This window comes from Haliotis rufescens, unplaced genomic scaffold (genome assembly GCF_023055435.1).
Source record: "Haliotis rufescens isolate VD_foot unplaced genomic scaffold, xgHalRufe1.0.p SCAF_94, whole genome shotgun sequence".
Taxonomy (NCBI): Eukaryota; Metazoa; Mollusca; class Gastropoda; order Lepetellida; family Haliotidae; genus Haliotis; species Haliotis rufescens.
In genome coordinates this window covers 118,195-141,811 of record NW_025964388.1, presented here as the reverse complement: position 1 = coordinate 141,811, position 23,617 = coordinate 118,195, and the positions used below count along the sequence as shown (strand labels likewise).

At 39.8% G+C, this 23,617-nt stretch overlaps 1 protein-coding gene across 2 annotated transcripts; it reads right to left on the bottom strand.

Annotated features, from left to right (window-relative positions):
• Positions 1-11,835: 11,835 nt before the first annotated feature.
• On the bottom strand, positions 11,836-23,315 carry LOC124137757. Of its 2 annotated transcripts, XM_046504197.2 has the most exons (5): positions 23,150-23,303; positions 21,446-21,595; positions 13,912-14,088; positions 12,280-12,411; positions 11,836-11,923 (listed from the first exon to the last, which is right to left on the bottom strand). In XM_046504197.2, exons 1-5 carry the CDS (start codon positions 23,265-23,267, stop codon positions 11,910-11,912), a joined length of 591 nt encoding a protein of 196 aa, XP_046360153.2. In that variant the 5' UTR covers positions 23,268-23,303; the 3' UTR covers positions 11,836-11,909. The 2 variants fall into 2 exon arrangements, with proteins under 2 accessions (XP_046360153.2, XP_048247609.1); XM_048391652.1 differs by lacking the exon at positions 21,446-21,595 and having other exon boundaries at positions 23,150-23,315.
• Positions 23,316-23,617: the final 302 nt, after the last annotated feature.

Sequence of the window (23,617 nt, the reverse complement as noted above, 5' to 3'; positions counted from 1 at the left end):
CAATGATATTCTTGTTTGAATGGTCTCAAGGACCTATACTTTGTTAATATAAAACGGGTAAATGTACACTTAAATTTTAAAAAGGCCAACATCAATTATTATTTTAAAATCGGTCCGCTGAATGCAAAATTCAAAGATTATTGTGGTGAAAATGTCTGATCAGTAAATTTCATTCAATAAACATTTTCTGCGAAAATATATTGGAAAGTGAATTTTGGACAATGTTCAAAATATGTTACTTTTCTACGACATTTCAAACCCAAATGAGCATGTGAACCCATATTTTACTTGATTTTTCAAATCGCCATTCTCAAATATCAATAAATTGCTATATTTAATGGAATACATCTATGTCGTTAATCGCTTGTTTTTAAAGAATGCAATTATTCAATAGACAATATTTCATCACTTGTCAAATATTTGTCTTTCAGTAATATATACCCCGTTCACATGCACCTCTATACATATGTTTGTGTATTTGCATATAACTGTAAATATACATACGTGAGTATACTTGTCATGTGAACGCGTTTACACATATGTGTATATTTACTCCAGGAGCACCTTTACATCATGTCTGGAGCAGGTGCAAATGTAAATGTATATTTGCACTGTGTGTATATGTTGTAATGTGAACGTTTATGCTAACGTCAGAGGATGATCTAATTGATATATCTGTTGATTTGCCAACACCAAACAAATTGTCAACAATTCTGTATTCTGAACTTGACGCAATTCATTATACAGCAGTACGAAGTGTTTGTGGGCACCCAGACCTGGGCGGACGGTGTTTTCTTTGGGTTTCAAAACTTTGTGTACAAATTAAATCAAACACATGTTGCTTCATGCGAAGATTTCGGTAAAGTAACTCTCTTCTCATTCAACTTTGATTGATATAGATCCTGTTTTATGTTTAAAATGGTGAAAAAACTCATGAATATGTGTGCTTTACACCATTTACATACTTTATTTACACACCTAAGCTGATTTTCACGTGAACGCATAGTACATTTACATATACACACGTATGTATAGTTACACATGTGCAAAATTACTTGTGTGAGTAAATGTTGTGCATGTGAATGGGGTATTAGATATCCTATGTGTTGCTTTTAAAACGAAACCAAATACAATTACTTTTGCTAGAAAAACATTAAATATACTCTTTATACAAATATACTATACGCATATTTGATCACGTGTATTTCCTTAAATCAAGAAGATTAGCTGCCCCTGAGTTATCAATAAAGTCACGGTCATTACTATAGAGCCTGCCGACACCTTCCGTTTTAATCCTTCCCAAATTATCGAAAAGTTTCGCACTTCTTCAGTATGAACTCGGATAGAAATATATTGTAAGCTATCGACTCCATAGTTATGTGGATCGCTGTCGCGATTAAGAACATTTCTAAAGTGATATCTTCGATGCGTTCTTCTTGGGTTTTTTCGAAGTATCAATTTGAATCACACAGTTTAACAAAATGAAATGTCAATCTTTGATTATTTGTTTGAAAAATATCTTTGGCAAAGTATGCCGCCATCTTTGATGAACATAACATAAACTTACGACAGGTATGGGGCTATCTTAGATTTATGACAATCTTACGATATCTAAGGGCTACGATAGTTTCGATAATAGGCTACGAAAGCCTACGATTTCCTTATGATAAATTTACGATAATTTTAGGGCTACGATCGTTTCGCAAAAATTCTAGCTCATTATTATAGAAGTGATGCGTCTTAGCTGGAGCTGAAAAAGATAAACTCATCTATATGAAAAATGGGGCGCCTCAACTGATACTGACACATTAAAAGACCAATTAATTTCAATGACCATAAAATTGAAAAAACGATAATGTCTGTATCTGCATCGTCTAAGAGATCTAGATGGATCTCAACTTGAGCTAAAACATTAAAAGTACAACTCATTTTAATAGGAAGAGGCGCGTCTTAAAAGGAACTAATACATTAAAAGTCTAACTCGTTATTGTAGGAAGTTGGATGTCACAACTGAAGCTAAAACATACGAGACGAACTGATCATGATAGGGTTACATGTATCTGAGCTTGAGCCCAAACATTAAAAGACGCACTCATTATGATTCATTCATTCACAATATTTCATGGTATAATCGGCCGTAAAGCAGATTATCTATGGCAAAATATGCCGCCATCTTTGATAAAGATAAAAAAAACTTACGACAGGTATGGGTCTATCTTTGATTTATGACAATCTTACGATATTTTACCATAGCAAGTACCATCAGCGACAGCAACATCCCGTAATCAACATCAGCACAACGCCCGACTCGCCAACAGCTTTCAACCTCCACCACTAAAGTCTCTATCTAAAGCCTCAGACCCTACCACAATCCAACAAAGTTCTGCCCCCATTCTTCTTCAAATAAATAAAAGCGACAATACCCTTACCACATTCAATAGAAATCTCTGCTAAAAGCAGAGTCGATTGTACGATTCCGACTATGTCATGAGCACGTGTTTATGAATCACTTGAGAATAGTGATGATACCAGGTGTTCGCGAAAATGTGCGCGTATCCTGCACCACCGGTGGCACCCGTCACAAACACATGTAAAGGCAAGGTAATTGTTCACCTGAAACAACACGGGAACATACCCCATGCAGCCACCATACCCGCCGCCATTGCTGGCGCCAGTCGAGCCCCGACGTTCATTCAGTTTGGACCACACTCTATGAAGGTTCATTCTTCAATGAACTCACACAAAGTGAATGTCAATTCTTAAGTAATCCCTAAAGGTAGCCCTGAGGGCAAGAACTGGAACCTCCCTCAACACATTACTTATATTATCTGCCCCCGCCAACTCTCAAACTCTTAAACTTATTAATATTAATATACAATAGCATCTAATTTCAAAATTTATATTCCAAATTGTAAATCTATATGGACATAAATCCCTTCACACTAAAAGTATTTCTAAATGGCACAATTTTTTCTAACTCGATCCATTTTGACAAAATAAATTCAAGAATTTAGAGAGCCATTGCAACTCTGCAACTAAACACCATAATGATCAATGGACAAACTGCAAAACAACGGCGAGGGCCTTGACAAATGTTCGAGCGCTACATCACAATATGAAAACAACCTAGCTTTACTATTAAGGCCATGCACCGGCAGTATTCCCGGCAATTGCCAATTCATTATAATATACAGCAAACATTTTAGATTAATGTTTGACAAAACAAAATTCCAAACAAACCAATTGCCATAAATATATTGAATATAAATGCGGTTTCTAAACCCTTTGTATGAATGTAGATGTCGGTCAGGGGTGTAGGGAGGGGTGCAGGGGTGTAGGAAAGTCTCACCTTGTGAAGGTTTGTTGATTAAAAATTCCGAAGGAAAAGTGACACCTAACCTCACCCCAACCTATTTAGACACTGGTACGAAGTTTGCGGTTGCTTACAGCGGACCAAACAACTACCCTCGCCGTAGTAAGACCGCTAGTCGGCGGAGCTAAAACTCGTTTCTATTGCATTTAATACTAAGTTTTATGGATATTGAAATAACAGTTTTCAGGTTTCACAAAGAAAACAACATGTATTTATGTTATTGCACCTTTCATGGCGGAGCTGGACAACATAGAGCTGCAGTGAATGGTTAAAATGGCCATTTATGTTTTTACACCTTTGTCGTTGGTGTTTTCAACTTAACCAATTACACAATTATAATTATATTTCAGCCGCATTACGACGGGAAGACCAAGGATGGGTTTCACACATTTTACCCAATCGAGATACAGGACCCGGATTTTTAACATGGTTTCTCCAAACAAGACCAGTGACGTAAACAACATAAAACAGTTTCGTGCTTCCTCAACACAATTATGCAATGTTAGTATACCATTTCTAAAAGCCACCCGTACGAACAAGTCGTATATCATTTATCAGTTTCTTTGGGGTAAGGTCAATATAAAGAAAATCCCAATTTCGGATACAGTTCATTTCGCATTTTTGATCATTAGTGATAGCATAGCATAATCAATAGGGAACAGTTTTCCCAAGTTTTAACACACCCACTGTCCCCCCCCCCCCCCCCCCCCCAACACACACACACACACACACACACACACCAATTTTATTTTTTCAAAAAATTTTCACAAGGAAAATGTTGTCCAACGCCTCCACCACAAATAAGGCCAACAACATTTTAGAATCAATATTTGCTGACACACACATGGCAGGTGCTGTTTTGTATCAAATATAACATTACATCATCTGTGCATCGTTACAGCCACTGCGATTATACTTTTACATAATTATATGTTCACCAGATGTTTAAATACAAATTGCTGCACATACCTTGTCGTTTTGTTCAACGTCCTCTCCAGAGTGAAAACTGGGCAAGGAAATCACGCTGTAAATTGTTTCTTCGTGAAAAGTCTTCATAATGCACATGACATCCCAAAGCTTTAAAAGCAGCGTTGAAAGTAGCGCGTGAATAATATAAACATGAGAATTAGGGGTCTCAGCCCATTGTAATCTCGATTTTAAATGAATTCTTAACAGCTTGTGAAAATTAATTTAACATGCACCGGTGCATTTGATACAGTAAGCGCCGTCTGCTTCGATCCATCGAGTCTGGATTACGCGCATGAAAAACTCGTGCAACGGAAGTGTTTCCCGATTGGCTAAACTGGTAACCATGACATCGCGTGACTATTCTGGTGAACACCTGCGTGAAATATACAACACTTTAACCTGATTTGACATTTGTTTACATAGACGATCTTAACCGACAAAGCCCAAGGCGGTGGGGTTTGTCCAGCAAGGTTAAAGTGAGTGAGAGAGTGAGTATGGTTTTACGCCGTTTTTAGCAATATTCCAGCAATACCACGGCGGGGGACACCAGAAATGGGCTTCAAGCGTTGACTCGTCACACCAGTTGATTCGTACACCATGTAGAGCCGATTTTTGTTAGTTCCAAATTTTGCACATGCATTTTTATTAATAAATGTTTATTTGTAGCGGTATTTATCATGACAGAATGGAGATATAATACAGTGAATAGTCGAGCATGAGTTTTTAAGTGCCTTAACATTTTAATCATAATGATGATTATGAATAAAAATTGATTAAAGAATTATGAATAATATGTATAAAGTACCTCAAGAGCCAAAAGGGTGTTAACTGAGGGTCAACGGAAAGTATACCGAGTTTGTTTTTTTATGTCATAGAACATTATTGAAAGAACTGTTGTTCAATTTGATGATGTCTATTCACTCATTCCTGCAACAGTTTGTGAAAAGTAATCTGTGGCTGGGTAATTTTGTGAAAATATATTGGTTCGATGAAGACAAGGGTAGGAAATGAACTTGCAACTAAATGACCCCTAACATGTTTGAAATGTTATTAATTTATGCCCCAAAGAGCAAATTTCTTTTCAAGATAAGATATCAAAGATACCCATCAACAGAATTTATTTAGTCCGTCTCTTAGAATAAGGTAGCCTTGCGGTGGTTAAAGCGATTGCTCGTCACGCCGAATGAGAGGGTTCTATTCCCCACATGGGCACAACCCGTGAATTGCGGTCCGGTGGTCAGGCTTGCTGACTTGGTTCATGCATGTCATCGTATCCCGGTTGCGTGGATCGATGCTCATGATGTCAGTCACTGGATTAATATTCTCAGGTCCAGACTCGGTTATTGACAGACCGTCGTCATATAGCGGAAACCGGTTTAGAAAAGGTCTTCAGCAACCCATGCTTGTCGTAAGAGGTGACTAACGGGATAGGGTGGTCAGGCTCGCTGACTTGGTAGATGCACCCGTGAAGATTCCGGGGTAGAATAGGTCTTCAGCAACCCATGCTTGCCGTAAAAGGTGACTATGCTTGTCGTAAAAGGCGACACACGGGATCGGGTGGTCAGGCTCGCTGATTTGGTTGATGCGTGTCATCTTATCCCAATTGCGTAGATCGATGTTCATGATGTCAATCAATGGATTGTCTGGTCCAGACTTGATAATTTACAGACCGCCGTCATGTAGCTTTCATCCCACACTTAGCTGACACGCCGTGATATAACCGTAATACTGTTCAAGCGGCGTTAAAACCAACTCCCTCACTTAACTGACATATACAATGTTGTCTGTTAGTCGACCTGAATATCGCTGTGTACAGCGTTAAAGAACAAACAACCAAACCCACATGGGTATAATGTGTGAAGCCCATTTCTGCTGTCGGGCGCAGTGATATTGCTGGAATATTGCTAAAAGCGGCGTAAAACCGAATTCACTCAGAAGATATTGGCGAAAAGGGGAAACAAGTTGAAGTTACGGAAGAGTGCTAGGATTAATATTCAGTTTTATAATGATATATGCAAATATACTGCCCCATGCACAAAGCTTTGTAGCTCACCTGTTTTTTCTGGAATATTTTCAAAATAATATAACTATTTATAAACAATATTACCATGAAACTGCCAAACCTGTTAAAGAGGTTTCAATACAACAAAACAGCATGCATATTCCAGAGAAACCGTACTGGTATTATAAGAAAAAACTCTGAGGTCATGATGATGCATTAAAACATAATTAGTAAAAAATCTAAATTAAGTCAAAGTAAATAATGTCACGTTTTGTATGGTTTACATGGCAACCGTGTTTGGAATTCTGGTATCAAAATTTGTAGATATATATACCAGGGTTTTACCAGGGGCAAATATTGCGCCCTGTACGCATAACAATAATGAAAGGACGCAAATAATATCCATTGGACACACAGGAATATGGATGTTGGGATGATTAAATTGAAACTATAAGTTTTATTTGTATGATATTTGTGTTCTGATAAGAAATAGAATCAATGTTCGGACATTCCATGTCAGATTTCTTTACTCAGTCAATAAATCCGTTTCAAACAAGAAAATCCCTTTCTGAAAGAAGCAAAAGGCCTCACACATAATTTGTATTGTTTTTTTTGCTGTTGTTACAGTGGTCACTAAGCTGGTACCCGAATATATTGAGTGAGTGAGTTAAATTTGAATTCTACAGCCAAAGAAATCGCCAAATCCGCGAGTAGAGCTCTTGGTGTAATTATAAGTAAATTTAAACTATTTGGAGGAATGCCATATGACGTATATAATACGCTATTCAATAATCTTACTAAACAGAAAATAGAAGTTTTCCGATTTTGGAGAAAGATAAACTCTGTTCCGCCATCTAGACTTGTTTCACAGATTCGAAATTGGTCTCTTACGTTCCGCAAATCATGGGATAAGACAGTTAATGCAATGTTTATATCACTACAACTTCCATCTATGGATTTGTTTAATTTCTCTATTAGTGAATTCCATCTAATCACACGCACTTTGAGATGCAAGGACGCCGATTGTTGGTCACGTGATTTATGGAATGACACTGGTCATGAACATGGGAATAAGTTGAGGACTTTCAGACTCTTTAAGAATACTCTAAATACGTCGACCTATGTCCGCTCTGTTTTAGACAGACAGCAACGAAGTACCTTGGCAAAACTACGCTGCAGTTCTCTCCCTTTGGAGGTTGAAGTTGGTCGCTACTCCCGTCCAAAGACACCACTACACCTCCGTTTATGTAGGTTATGTGACCGCCAGTGTGTCGAACACGAAGTACATTTCCTCACAGAATGTGAATTCTACTCTGATCTACGATATGACTATTCTCATTTGTTTTCTCCAATACATACTTGTCTAAGAAGTTTAACCCCAGAAGACCAATTTATATATGTTATGCAGAATGATAGTCTAGCTATTCCCCTAGCCGCAGTTGCTACTGCTATGTATAAAAGAAGAAAATTTCAACTTGCATTGTAAGTAGTGCACTTCTGATCCACAAGTATCTCACTAAACGATACTAGCATAATCTCTTTATATAAAACTGAGCTATTTTTCATCTCTCGTGTCTCATAGGCCAACCGGCCGGGTGGTATATTATATATTTTGTCTTGTACTTTGAATGTATGTATTTTTATACTGCGTGACACGCAAATAAAATATTATCTTATCATATCTAAATTCCCGGGACCCCCAAGATTCATTACCGAGTCCCCAGGACTCGCTATTACATAGCCTTCGGTAAATCCCCGGGATACCATTGCTGGGATGATCGATCAAAGTCATTGTCTTCATACAATAAACGTCCATCACGTATGAGTATTGCTTCATTTGGATGTTCGTAATGTTCAAGCTGTATGACGGCGGCCTTTACCTAATCGAGTCTGGACCAGACAATCCAGTGATCGATGATGTGCTCACTTTTAAAAAAAAAAAAAAAATTGGGGGGGGGGGTGGGGGGGGTGTATATTAGAATATGTTAAGGTCCTCGGATTCATCAGTACAAAAAAGTAAGTCGTCATGAGCCTAATATTGGTCCCCTTCAATCCCAATTGCATGGATCGATGCTCATGATGTCAATCACTGGATTGTCTGGTCCAGACACGATTATTTACAGTTCGCCGTCATATAGCTGGAATATTGCTGAGTGCGGCGTTAAACAAACAAACAAACAAACAAACTAATCCCTATGACCTTACGTAACAATTTATGTGTACAAATTACTGTACACTGGTATTTTGAATGAGATATACTTGAATAAAAATAATTACAAAAATATTTTGGCCAAGATTCCAAATTTGGGAAACATTAACTTTATCATTAGTCATATCGCCAACTCCTTTAACATTCATAAACTATGGATTTTCACTACAAATTAAATTTTGGTTGAAGATAGGTGTTAATAATACAAACATTTCAGAGCAATGTTTGAAACTCATAGGCAAAGAATGTTAATTCTAATTCTACCATGAATTTCGAATTTACTCGATTCTAATTGGTCAATCAGAGGCTATTAAATCACAACAAACCCCCTCTGATTGAAACAGATGGTTTGACGGCCGCATCACCGCGGAAGCTAATATTCATAGAATAGTACTATTTTCAGTCAGTGTCCGTAGGCATATTTAAATAATTATATCTGTAGTTACAGGTTACAAAATGCACAGACGCGGTTACTACAATATTCAAAGGATGTGTGGCAATACATTTCGTGCAGAAAACACGATAGAAATCTACACAGGGAATGATTTTACGTTTTGGAAACAAAGAGAGCTTGGAATTTTGGCGCTTTTCTATATACGACTGTGACGTCATTTCTTTCGCGTCACAATGAGCGATATGACGTCATAATGGTGACGCGCGATGTAGAGCGAAAGCCTTGCAAAGCTTGCTTTGTTTTCTTTAGGGATGCCCACCTCATGTCAGCTTACCAAGCTGCCGTGCTTATATGCTTTCAATGCCTGTCATATGTTAGAGTGAAGTATTACGGTGTAAACAAACTGCTTGAGTATATACGGCACCATAATTTGTTCGGTGATTCCGTAATTCAGATCGATAACCCATTCAAAACACTGAACTCAACCCATGCCGCTTCACTCAGTATATTTGCTAACACCAAAGAGTTCGCATTTTATTTAGTCATGGGAGAATGGAAATAAACATACTGTGTTTTCAATGTAGAGCTAGGTTACCTAGCTCTACATTGAAAACACAGTATGCTTATCTCCTAATTCTACCATTCTAAATCACAATAAATCCCTTCTGTTTTAAACAGCCGATTGGATCTCCTTTTGGGGTGCCCACCTCAATATGCCATTCTTATATGCTTTCAATGCCTGTCATACGTTCGAGTGATGTATTAGGCTATGAGCAAACTTCACAAGCATTTACAGCGCCATATTCTTTTCTGAGGCAGATTTTCCTAACATCTGAAAAGTGAAGTTGTGCGAGAATTGCGCTTACGCGACCCTGGATGTACCGCCGGCTATAAAATAACGTAGAGATGCAGAATGTAAAAATTCCTAACTGATGGTCAAAATCTAACTGGAAATATTAAACCGTTTGAAAAAATAGATGCTGATAAGTGTTGTCCCGAGAATTTATTCTGCGTTGAAAATCAGGAAAGTCTCCGCTTTTTATCGTACACCCATAAAAGTACTGTGCGACGGGTTTTTTTATTTAGAAGCTTTACCGAAACTGTGAGCAAACAAAATACTGCCTTATATCTGAACCACATAAATACATATCAAATGGAGTTATATGCTTATGTATAACGACATACATTCAATGCAAAAAAAAATAGCCTGCCGTAAATGGCGAAAACTGTTTTTCCTCTATGACGCCAAAAGGCGACAGAGAGATTACACACGTACAGAGAAAAGGGGGCATAACTCCGCTATGCTTAGCACTAGTTTACTTTAACTCTGGGCACTGTTCTGGTGAGAACTAGCTGTGGATAAGGACAATATATTTTCGTGGTGTTTTGTTCACGAGGAACCAAACAATTCCAACACAAATATCGATATTTAAACTGTATAGGTTAAAGTATAAAAAAAATCCAAAAAAACATAAATGATGAAATCGTATTTCATAAGAAAAGAAGAATAGCGAAATTGACAGCCCTATCTAACTAATAAATCAGTCCTTAGATTCCAACATTCTCCTGATTGTGAAGGTGTAATTTGACTAATGTTGCATCATCATTAATGGCGCACTAGCCTTAACAAATGTAATGAATAACTAAAAATAATGACACCACCTCATATGAGTCGGCCTCTCGTAGGGCTGGGACGGGTAACTCGGGTACTCGGGTCGGGTGGGTACTGACTAGGACCAGGGCACCCACAGGACTACCCAGACCCGTGGTTAGTCACGTGATTATATTGTTTAATTGCAAAAAATATCTAGAACTCGATGGTTACATTATAAGTGACAAATGATCACATTTCTTTCCGACTATGCAAACATTCCTTCTGACTTTATATGTTTGCTTAAAGATAAACTTCAGTTAACTTCAGTGTATGCATGACCAGATCATTTTATACCTGTATCTAAATACATTTTGACAGGAGTACGGTCAAACGTTTCCCAATCGGACAAGTTGTACCTATCTCTTGAGGCCTACAGCGGGTACCCGGGTCCGGTAATAGGGGGTTAGGTACCCGGGTAGTAAATTTGGACTCGTCCCAGCCCTAATCTCTCGTGTTTCAGATCCAGTTGTGACGGACCACTTCAAACTTTATTAACCGTCATAAAAACTAAGACGCTAAAAGCAAAGTAAATGTTATCTGGTGTAGTGGGGAAATAAGCAGGAAAGGTGGATTTTACTTGCGCTTCTTTAAATTCATCCATACATCCATCCATCCATCCATACATACATACATACATCCATCCATCCATCCATCCATACATACATACATACATACATACATACATACATACATACATACATTTCTTTTATCGTTTTTTTGTTTGTTTGTTCTATAACGCTGCACGTAAGGTCATAGGGATTAGTTTGTTTGTTTGTTAGTTGTTTAACGCCACACTCAGCAATATTCCAGCTATATGACGGCGGTCTATAAATAATCGATTCTGGACCAGACAATCCAGTGATTGACATCATGAGCATCGATCCACGCAATTGGGATACGATGACATGTATGAACTCCAATCAATCATAATCCTTTTGTTTATAATACTGGCTTCACCCTTTTGTCAGGAGGACACATGTCACCTTAGTGACCTTTAAAGGGACGGTCGGACATGCGCACATCGCTTCTTGGGGCTTGACTAGCGTCTCTCGGAACCACTCAGATCTCCTCGGGTTAATCCGTCAGCACTGGAGTGGTGCCATTTCATATCTTCACTGTTATATGGATACCGCCATGTCTAGGTGCATAAAAAATCATCCATCTTATTCAAAGTCAGACAGAAGTAACCGATGCCAGAAATCTCGAGGTATCACCAAAACATAAAATGATTGAAAAAGATTCTTATTATGTATTATCGAAAGGTACACAGTCCTCTTCGGCGTCTGTTACAATTCTGATGTTGTCCCTCTATTTCCCAGGACCTGTAATTTTAAAACACACGGCAAATACAAAATGTATGCAGTAGAAAACGCTTTAGTACTTGGTATTGTTAAACACATTATCCCTTGGTAGCCCAGTGATACCAGGCGCCGTAACGCGCTGTGCAGGGTTGCGCCCCTTTGCAATGTCAGGATTCGCGGGTCGTGGTTCTGGATCCTAGATTCACAATGATTATGATCCATGTTGGTTTTGGAATATCAGACGCCACGACTCTATTTTTTAAAAGGATATTTTATAAATGAAAACGAAAAATATCAATAGCTTATTTCTTTTATTTATATATTGGCCTGTGAACACCTGTGAACAATTTGAAACAACGTCTAATTGTGTCCCTTACATGGCCCAATCCAGGCTCGAACACAGCATCGCTGGGAAGGCAGGTTACAGTCTGCTGTGTCCGGCACACCGTATCCCTGGCAACCCATCTGGATGCTCTGGCACGACCCACAGACGGAGGCACACGTTTTCTCTGCCGACAGAACATTTTTAAAGTATATAAGCATTTCTAGCTATAACGATCTGTGAATATCCCGGGGTAGAATAGGTCTTCAGCAACCCAAACAAGGCGACTTTGCTTGTCGTAAGAGGCGACTAACGGGATCGGGTGGTCAGGCTCGCTGACTTGGTTGATGCATGTCATCGATCCCAAATGCGTGGATCGATGCTCATGATGTCAATCACTGGATTGTGTGGTCCGCACTCGATTATTTACAGACCACCGTCATATAGCTGTAATATTGCTGAGTGCGGCGTTAAACAACAAACCAACCAATTCTAGCATTTCTAGCTATAACACAGACACCTATGGAAGCCTAGGAGGGACACTGTCGCGTTGCCACCCTTATAAATAATAATTATTATTAAAATAACAAGATAACATAATGTATTTGAAGATTTGCGGGTGTTACTAGGTGTTCGATAATTTTCCGCACTCTTTTCTTCGCGTACTCAGGAAGACATACATGCCTTCAGTCTGGAATACCATTACGTCATAAAAAAAATGACAACGACAACTGTTGGCAGTATGCAAGGAAAAGTGAACTGAATAGAAGCGTTTATTTAAAAGACTTAGCTTTAATCAAACGCATGGATCAGGTATTATTGTCACCATGCTAGGTGCGGCGTTGTTTTCAAATTTGAGAATAGTCCAGAAGATGTCATGGTTTCTAAACCCATTTTGCAAATTGCAGGACAATAAACATGTATTTCTTTACGTAAAACTGGCTTTCACAGGTGATATCATTTTGGTGAGATTTAGCTATACCTCCAAGAAGATATCACTACAATAAAATCGCATCACAATGCTTTTCAGGCAATTGTGACGTCATCGGTTACTATGACGTCACAATCAAATGACATCACTAATGCATATGCCCCTTGCCACTGAAGCTGTACTAGGGTCACGAATATTCTTTATCATACATTTAGATATGATTATATACAAAATCAAAAATTCTTGAAAAGTAGGAGACTGCTGTTGGAAGCGAAAAATACACAGACGCTGTTCACGTAACAAAAATGGCGCTTTGGGAAACGAACAATCTCGATTGACGAGTTAAATGAAAAATTTGCAGCTTATAACGAAAATCTTTTCGAGAGAATAACAAACAGCAAGAAATGATATAAACTCCATAAATGACAATCTGTTATCATTTTGCCTTGTCAATGTGGACCTAACGTAAAAATGATGTCTACAGTTTGCGTACGGGGTAGGGGATAAAGGAAGAAAATTTAAGGTGAGGTAACTCGTGTATGCCAAAAGTTCCCTCAAAGTATTATGTTAACTGCATGTGAACTATCAAGTGTTATGTTCACTGCAGTGAACTATCGAGTGTTATGTTCACTGCATTGAAAAAATCACTTTTCTCAACTTCAGAAAACTCAGTCTTTCACACTGAAGTATATAATACATCGGATTGCACTGGAGTGATATTCTCTATTGTGAAATGTTCACGACGAGGATACATACCCTTTGTGATGGTCGTGTTTGGTTCTGGAGTGGTCGGTTTTGGCCCCGGCTCGCAACACCACTCGTTGGTAGTACATCCGGGGATGCCATACTCCAGCGGACCATCACATTGGACGCCGGACCAAATAGGGCCCTTGCACGTGCCTCCCTTATCTTGACATGTCGACTGCACAGGCGCTACAACGACATCGTCAGTAATATTTGTCAAGAGTTATTATGATATATGAAACTGTTAAAACAGCGGTTGTGTGAATTTGAAACCTCTGATTAACCAATCTACGATGAATTTGAAAGATTTCTGATTCTAGATTCTAGAATGATTTTTGTTTTGTTTTGTTTGTTGTTTAACGCCGCACTCAGCAATATTCCAGCTATATGACGGCGGTCTGTAAATAATCGAATCTGGACCACACAATCCAGTGATTGACATCATGAGCATCGATCCACGCAATTTGGATCGATGACATGCATCAACCAAGTCAGCGAGCCTGACCACCCGATCCCGTTAGTCGCCTCTTACGACAAGCATAGTCACCTTTTACGGATTCTAGAATAAATTTGAAAAATACTTGATTCTGATTGGATGAATCAGAGGTTTGTAATCCCCCTCTTATTGGAACAGCTGATTTCACAGCCGGTCTGATATTTATAGGGAAGTACTTGTTACGTCTTTCTCAAGTATTTTCGGTAATCATCTGAAAACAAGGACATTAGTTGCGGTTACAACAATTTCTCAAAGCATGTGCGGCGTTAAATAAGGGGCAGAATCACGATTCAAAATGAGCAAACTATTTTGGACTGACGAGATGTTGGAAGAATTAATCAATTTGGTTCAATAACGAGAAGTCATTCTCGTCACCAAATATGCATTTGCCTACCCCGACTCCGTCTTTTCAACATGGCAATATACAAAATACATACGACAACAGCAAAACATTCTTCGTCAGTAGCATCCATCTTGGCAAGATAATTCCCGCCAAAACTTTGACGGCCTGTCAAAACTTTGATGAGTGTAAACAGCCCAACTTGGACCAAGAAAACTTGGTCAAAGTTTTCTTTGACCAAGTTTTTTATCAAAGTTTTTTATGTGGGGGACAACATGGAAAACTTAACATTTGGAGCTTATCTATATATCCGACCTGACACGTCATATCTTTGGGTCGCATTATGCATCATGACGTCATAATAGTGACGTGCGGTGTAGAACTGAATCTTTCGTAGCTCGCTTTTTTTCTGCAGGGGTGATCGCTTGTTTCCATATAAAGTTGTTGTTCTATACCTTTTCAATGCTTATCGTATATGAGAGGAAAGTACATTGGTGTAAAAACAGGAACTGGATATGTACAACAATAGACTTTGTTAAAGGCTACTATGGATATTTCCGTTATTCAGAGGGGCGGTGGGGTAGCCTAGTGGTTAAAGCGTTCGTTCGTCACGCCGAAAACCCGGGTTCGATTCCCGACATGGGTACAATGTGTGAAGCCCATTTCTGGTGTCCCCCGCATTGATATTAGTGAAATATTGCTAAAAGCGGCGTAAAATCATAATCATTCACTCACTCCTTAATTCAGATCGACAACCCACTAAGAATATTGGACTCGACCATGAGCTTCACGCAATATTATCGCTCCTACTCCGGCGCAGTGATATCTTAGCATTATACCACTGCCGCAGGTTAAGTGACACGCGGATTGACTTGTCTCTTGTTTGTAAATAAACACGCTTATTCTGAAATCAGAACATACTAGCCTTATGCAAGCCTTTCAGTGTGCTTTACATATTGTTTTGCATAATTATATAGAAATACTACTACAACTGCGACGGCGAGGTGCATGACAACATATCTTTACACATCAAAGTGACTTATCGCTAGCTCTCCGTAGGGCTTCGATGACAGCACGTGGAGCCGTGCAACCAATGTACATGAAGAATAAATACGCAAATGGAAAGAGTTCTTCACGTTTTAGGATATTTTCTCCATGAAAGTTAACCATTCTATGACAGGTGTTGATCTAAATGTGTAGATTTGTCAACAATGAAACAGATGTTTATTTGTTTGTTTGTAGACTGGCCCAGACTCGATTATTTACAAACCGCCGTCATATAGCTGGAATATTGCTGAGTGCGGCGTTAAACAAAAAAAACAAGCAACCAATTACATGCACAACATTTACTCATATAAGTAATTTTGCCTATGTGTAACTATAGATACGTGTGTATATGTAAATGTACTATGCGTTCACGTGAAAATCAGCTTAGGTGTGTAAATAAAGTATGTAAATGGTGTAAAGCACACATATTCGTCAGTTTTTTCACCATGTTATACATAAAACAGCATCTATATCAATCAAAGTAGAATGAGAAGAGAGTTACTTTACCGAAATCATGAAGCAACATGTGTTTGATTTAATTTGTACACAAAGTTTTGAAACCCAAAGAAAACACCGTCCGCCCAGGTCTGGATGTCCAATTCTATATACTGAATTGCGTCAACTTCAGAATACAGAATTGTTGACAATTTGTTTGGTGTTGGCAAAACAAAATAACCACTGATGGCGCTACGATCGAGCCCAGACTCTCCAGCCGAGTTCGGCAAGGGTGGAAACTGGACTTTTACAGTCAGTTAACTCCCTTGCCTCAAGAAGATGTCCAATATGTAAAGTTACATTTATTTAGGACATAGTAGTATTGGGCAAATATTTCCCATTGTTTCTGGTCGCAGGCAGAATAAACACTAAGAACGACGCAGTATGTTATTAATATTCTGAAGAAGTCAGTGACAACGCTATGCATTCACTACATGTCTGGGACGTCCTACTGGTATGGAGGCAAACATAGAGGTCAATGCACGCTACATCCATGTGACACCAACGTCACGAGCACCTTGGCGCTCAGAAGATTATCTGTAAGTAAGCTGGTCTGAAGTACTATCAAACAGTCTACATTTCCCTGTGTAAATAGTGGTGAGATCTTTGATATGTGTGTCACCGTGTGGAAGTTAGGATGTTGATTGGGGAGTTGAAGGTTTCGTTGGGGGCGAGGGCGGGTGAAGATTACCTCTATGTGGACATCATTTTAACCAAAAAAAACAAAATAACAATAACAAAAAAACAACAACAAAAAACACACAAACAAAACTTCAATCGGAATGTAAATTTTATTTACTACGATACATGTGGCCCCATTGATCATCCTCATCTTCATTTCCCGGAAGGACCTATAATTATAAAGAAACAAGACTGATAGTGTTATGCAACTTTAGTGGACAATTTGCAAGCAATATGAGGATGTATTAATAAAGGTATCCCTGAGAGTCATTACATCACAGCACAGTGAATGAGTTTGGTTTAGCCGCACACAGACAGTTTTTCAGCTATTTCCAAGCATAGTAACATCATATAGGAGGAAAGCCCTTGATGAGTGAGTGAGTTGGGTTTAACGCCGCTTTTAACAGTATTCCAGTTATATCGCGGCGTGTCAGCTTAATGTGGGAGGAAACCCCGAAGTAATGCAGGTCTCAAACGTTAACCACTTCGGTGAAATCCACGAGCACGGGTATGGTGCTGACAAACCTAGAAACATAATTGGGGCGAACCGGGATTCGAACCAATAATCATAGGTTTCTAGCGTGCCCAAGGGACGCAACTCTGCACAGCGAATCACAGCGCCTTAGACGACTGACCCCCCTCCCACCCCTTGATGAACGTCTTAGAGACGTTAACCCTGTGAAACCCATGAAAAGGGGTATGATGCTGACAAACCAACCATTATAATATGGGTGAATCTTAGACTCGAACCCAAGAGCAGGGTATTCTGCTACGCCTAAGGGATACAACTCCAGCGTGTTAAATGGGTGTTATATTCGAAATAATTCTGTTTTTCAAGATAGATTTCATACATTACAAATTCCCAGACATGAAGAGGTAATTAATTCTTACATGGACCCGCCCAGTACGGGACACAGCAGATTTCGTTGCAGTCGGTGGTGCCGGTCACCTTGAAACCAGTGCAGAGAGTCTGGCAGTTTCCACACGAGGCAGAACACGTTTTCCCTGACAATGGAACAGATATAAAAACTGAGGGGCCGACTACATCCAGACAAAAATGTTCGCTGAAAATGCTTCATGTTTTATGCCGCTTCTGGAAATATTCCAGCAATATCACGACAGGGGACACCAGCAATGGGCTCACATTGTACCCATGTGGGGAATCGAACCTGAATCTTAGGCGTGTCGACCGAGCGCTTTAACCACTAGGCTACCCTTACGTCCCGCTTCATGTCCAAACAAAATGAGTTTTGTAAAATATATCGCTCGACTTCCCCTTTCAAGTGAATCGGTGACTGAATCAATATCCTGTCTCTAGTATTAGTAACATAGGGCTTCATTCGTGACCAACTCGTGTTATTCCGGGACAAGCCGAACAGCGACTCGTGCCCCTCTCGTGGCCATTGTTGCGACCGGGTTCCGTCTTAGCGCAAACTGGCATACCTAAAACAATTGTGAACTCGTTGCGTAATGGTTCACATGCATGTATTTCCCAATATATTTATTTATATATATTTCAGATGCAATTTAAATCACATCGGGACATGCGGAATTCTACAGTGTGATTGAACACATTTAAGTGTATCTAAGGTATATTTTTAGATGCAAGACATATGTAAAATCGAACATTATTTCTAAGGGATTCTTTGACGAAGAACTTGAAATCATACGCGCATTCTGATTGGTTTTTGGTATTTTCGCACATAACATTCATCGACAGGGGGACGAGTCTTCTTGCGGGTTACGGAAAGGGGCGAGTGGTGAATGATAGGGCATTGCACGAGGAGTGAGCAGATAATCTCATAAAGTAGTCACAATCCATTGTTCCAGGTGTGTGAGTGAGTTAAGTTTTAAGTCACATCGGCAATATTTCAGCCATATCGTGATTATCAAAGGTTAAAGATTATAAATACTTTGAAACGTATTTAGAACCTGCCAACGACAGGCAGTAAAATAACTAGACTTATAACAGATAAATATAACTACTATTGTATCATAAAATGGATATTACGATACAAAACAATACATTATAAAAACAGGCTATTGATCTCCAACAACTGAAGGTAGATCACCTTACTGGGGACCATGGGGACTTACAGTTCCTTTGCTTCCTGCATGGACCCCAGCCGGATTTACATCATCCCTTCAGGTGTTGGCGATTATTAACACATTGTTCCCGGTGAAACGTAACCAAACGAAATGAACGTTAGGGAATGATGGAACGTTTCCTTAATTCATATCGACAACCCCTCAAAACAATGGACTAAACACCTGCGTTTTACTCAATATCGTCGCTAACACCGAAGAGATCGCGTTTCAGCGCCATTGGATTTCTCTAAGTGAACCCATTTTCTTGTCCAAGCGATCAAAGAGTGGGTGAGTGAGTATGGTTTTACGCCGCTTTTAGCAATATTCCAGCAATATCGCGGCGGGGGACAGCAGAAATGGGCTTCACACATTGTACCCATGTCGGGAATCGAACCCGGGTCTTCGGCGTGACGAGCGAACGCTTTAACCACTAGGCTACCCCCTCTGAATTACGGAAACATCCATAGTAGCCTTAAACAAAGTCTATTGTTGTACATATCCAGTTCCTGTTTTTACACCAATGTACTTTCCTCTTGTATACGATAGGTATTGAAAAGGCATAGAAAAGAACTTTATATGGAAACGTGAAGCGATCACCCCTGCAGACAAAAAGCGAGCTACGAAAGATTCAGTTCTACACCGCACGTCACTATTTTGATGTCAAGTAACATTTATGTAGGACATAGTAGTAAAGGACATATGTTTCCCCCTGTTTCTGATCGCAGGATGAATGAACACTATAAACGACGCAGTATTTTATACACATTCTGCAGACGCCAGTGATAACAATATATGCATTCACTACATTTCTCGGACGTATAACTCGGACAAATGTAACCAAACGAAATGTATTCGCGAAACGTCCAGGTATTACGCATGCTGGCGTGTTTCTATGACGAATGGAATCCGTGTAACGTAATAGAATGATATGTTATTGCTGTATTACTGTTTGCGAGACGATACATAGTAGTACGGTGGCCCATAAGGGACATGGAGTCTGTTTTTCAATATTTTAATATTTCACTTACTGTTATCGTACCCTTTTGCAAATTAACACGAATTGTCATACAAACATGTGATAAAGCACGTATAAGGAAGATATTGAATCCCTGAAAAGTGAAACGAAAATCTCAAAAACTAAAATGAAAATGTCCAAAAAAAGAAAGAAAAATGGTCAAAAACTAAAATGAAAATGTCAAAAACAAAAACGAAAATGTCAAAGACAAAAGCGAAAATGTCAAAAACTAAAATGAACATGTCAAAAACAAAAACGAAAATGTCAAAAACAAAAGCGAAAATGTCAAAAACTAAAATAAAAATACAGAAAACTATCTCCACAGCGGTGGGAGTATTATCACCGATCTGTTCGCACGACGTGACTAAATGCATTTGGGGGTCGAGCTTGGCTCATTGCGTTTAATCGTCCCAGAAGAAAAGGGTCATGCATCATCCAATCTATATATTCATACATCCCGCACTTCCAATTATCTTTTGGAAATATAAATATGTGACAATGAGCAGTGGATGGTTTTCCAGGTGGTCTGAGTTAGGGCTGGGAGTCCTAATTTACTACCCGGGGACCCACACCCCTACTACCCGGGTACCCACATCCCTATTACCCGACCCTACCCGGGTACCCGCTGTTGGTGTCAAGAGATAGATAGTGTCCGATTGGGAATAGTTTGACAGTAGCCCTGGCAGAATGTTTTTAGATTCACGTATAAAACGCTGTGGCCATGCATACACTGAAGTTGACTGAAGATTTAGTTTTGTTTAAACATCTTTAAGTCAGAAGGAACGTGTTCATAGTCATGAAGAAATGCGAACATTGGAGACTGAAAATTGTCGTGTAACCATGTAGATAATAATGATAGTGAATTTTTGTCATGAAACAATATATCACGTGACTAACCACGGGTCCAGGTAGTCCTATGGGTACCCGGGTCCTACTCAGTACCCACCCGACCCGGGTACCCGAGTTACCCGTCCCAGCCCTTGTTCGAGTCATAATGCAAAGAGTGAGTGAGTGTATCAATACGGTTTTATGCCGCTTTTAGCAATATCCAGCAATATCACGGCGGGGGCGAGCTTAACAAATTGTATCCATGTGGAGAATCGAACCCGGGCCTTCGGCGTGACGAGCGAACGCTTTAACCACTAGACTACCCCACCACCCCAAGAAGCAGGTGAAGCACCGAACAGGTAGACAAAAAATGTCAAGTATCAGTAACCAGACATTTTATTTCGGCCTCTGTATCTCAGTATCACGATGCTAATTTGAAATGTGTTCCGTTTGAAAAACGATACAGAATACACTTGAAAAAGCCCAGCTATTGAAACTGTATAGTAAGCAGCGATTGATTATGTTACAAGGTGTACAGAAATGTTTTCACTGTTACCTTGTGGGACGGTTTGCTTCGGAAGGCAGCATACATTGGTCCCACCACATCCGGCCATTGGAAACCTGGACTGGCCCTCACATTGGACGTTTGACCAGAGTGGACCTTTGCAGGTGCCTCCCAAACTTTGACATGTGGTCTCGGCAAATGCTACAACGACAGTGACAGGTATACTACCCGTCGGCTAAAGCTGAGCATGGCTAAATTATACACTTCATATTTGAACTGTTGACATGAATAGGTTTTTGCACTTTGTTGGGGGTTAATCGTATGAGAAAATGAAAGAGAGAGAATTAGAGATTAATGAGAGTGAGTGAGTGAGTGAGTTGGGTTTAACGCCGCTTTTAACAGTATTCCAGTTATATCGCGGCGTGTCAGCTTAATGTTGGAGGAAAGCCCGAAGTGATGCAGGTCTCAGACGTTTACCACTTCGGTGAAACCCACGAGCACGGGTATGGTGCTGACAAACCTAGAAACATAATCGGGGCGAACCGGGATTCGAACCCACAATCATAGGTTTCTGGCGTGCCCAAGGGACGCAACTCTGCACAGCGAATCGCGGCGCCTTTGACGACTGGGCCAACCGTGCCCCCAGATTAATGAGAGAGAACATGAGAGTTGAAGTGTGAGAGAGAGGAAATGAGAGTAAATATTGTTTCATGTCCTTGGCAATATTCAGCTTTCAGGAAATATGCGTACGCTAGCGTTTGCTTGCGCTTGTGTGTGTATCTTGGGGAAATTTTGATCCCAACTGCAAATCATCCGTTGATCCTGCCACTATCTATAACCCTTCAGTATTTAGAACACACATATGCAAGAACACATCGATCATGTTCACATTTTGAACGACCCATGAAGATCCGGGGCAGAATAGGTCTTCAGCAACCCATGCTTGCCGTAAAAGGCGACTATGCTTGTCGTAAAAGGCGACTAACGGGATCGGTTGGTCAGGCTCGCTGACTTGGTTCATACATGTCATCGATCCCAATTGCGTGGATCGATGCTCATGATGTCAATTACTAGATTGTCTGGTCCAGACTCGATTATTTACAGACCGCCGTCATATAGCTGGAATATTGCTGAGTGCGGCGTTAAACAACAAACAAACAAACATTTTGAACAAACGTGGACATAGTTTCCTTTCAATAAAATTCAACGTGTGTGTGTGTGTGTGTGTGTGTGTGTGTGTGTGTGTGTGTGTGTGTGTGTGTGTGTATTTGAACATAAGCATTTCAGGATTTCATATTATAAATACCTTGACTACACCAGATCTACAGACAAAGAGCAACACGATGACAATAAGATCTTGCCCAAACTGTCCAACACAGTGTGAAGAAGTCAGCGATACGGGCACGTTATTAACACTATCAAAACTAAGTTGGGAGAACAATTCGTTTGTTTGTTTGTTTGTTGTTAAACGCAACAATTAGCAATATTCCAGCTACAAGACGGCGGTCTGTAAATAATCGAGTCTGAACCATACAATCCAGTGATTGATGTCATGAGCATCGATCCAAGCAATTGGGATATGATAACATGCATCAACTAAGTCAGCGAGTCTGACCATCCCAATTCGTTAGTTGCCTCTTAAGACAAGCATACTCGCCTTTTACGGCAAGCATGGATTGCCGAAGACCTATTCTATCCCGGATCTTCACGGGTCGTTGGGAGTACAACAAAATACATAGATGCATGCTTACTTACACGACTCCAAAGTCACCACCACAGAGAAGATAAAAAGGACGACGGGGATGCAAGCCATGTTCCTGCTGTGACGAAGCTCGTTAAAGATATGCCGTTCACTAGTGACACCGGCATGCATTTATAACAAGCCTGATACGTCATGCTCGGACAAGCGATACAGAGGTCAACGCACGCTACACTCACATGATACCAAAGTCACGAGCACCTTGGCGCTCTGAATTTGTTTTGTAGATAAGCTGTTCTGAAGTACTATCAAACAGCCTACATTCCCGAGAGTAAATACAGGTGGTGGGGTATGCTAATATGTGTGTCATCGTGGGAGAGATAGCAGTCATACGTTCACATCATTTTTTTACCAACTGGTGCCATTCCGGGACAAGGCCAATGGAAACTCGTGCACCTCTCGAAGGTTTCCAAATTGGCATATGAACACGAGAACCGATTCAAACAAGAACGACAACTTTTATT

Excerpts from the sequence above, each read along its gene's own strand:
- LOC124137757 (XM_046504197.2), bottom strand. The coding sequence starts at position 23,267 with ATGCATGCCGGTGTCACTAGTGAACGGCATATCTTTAACGAGCTTCGT. Across the intron at positions 21,596-23,149 it reads GGTGGTGACTTTGGAGTCGT|CATTTGCCGAGACCACATGT; the intron begins GTAAGTAAGCAT and ends CTGTCGTTGTAG. Across the intron at positions 12,412-13,911 it reads AAACACGACCATCACAAAGG|AGAAAACGTGTGCCTCCGTC; the intron begins GTATGTATCCTC and ends TTCTGTCGGCAG.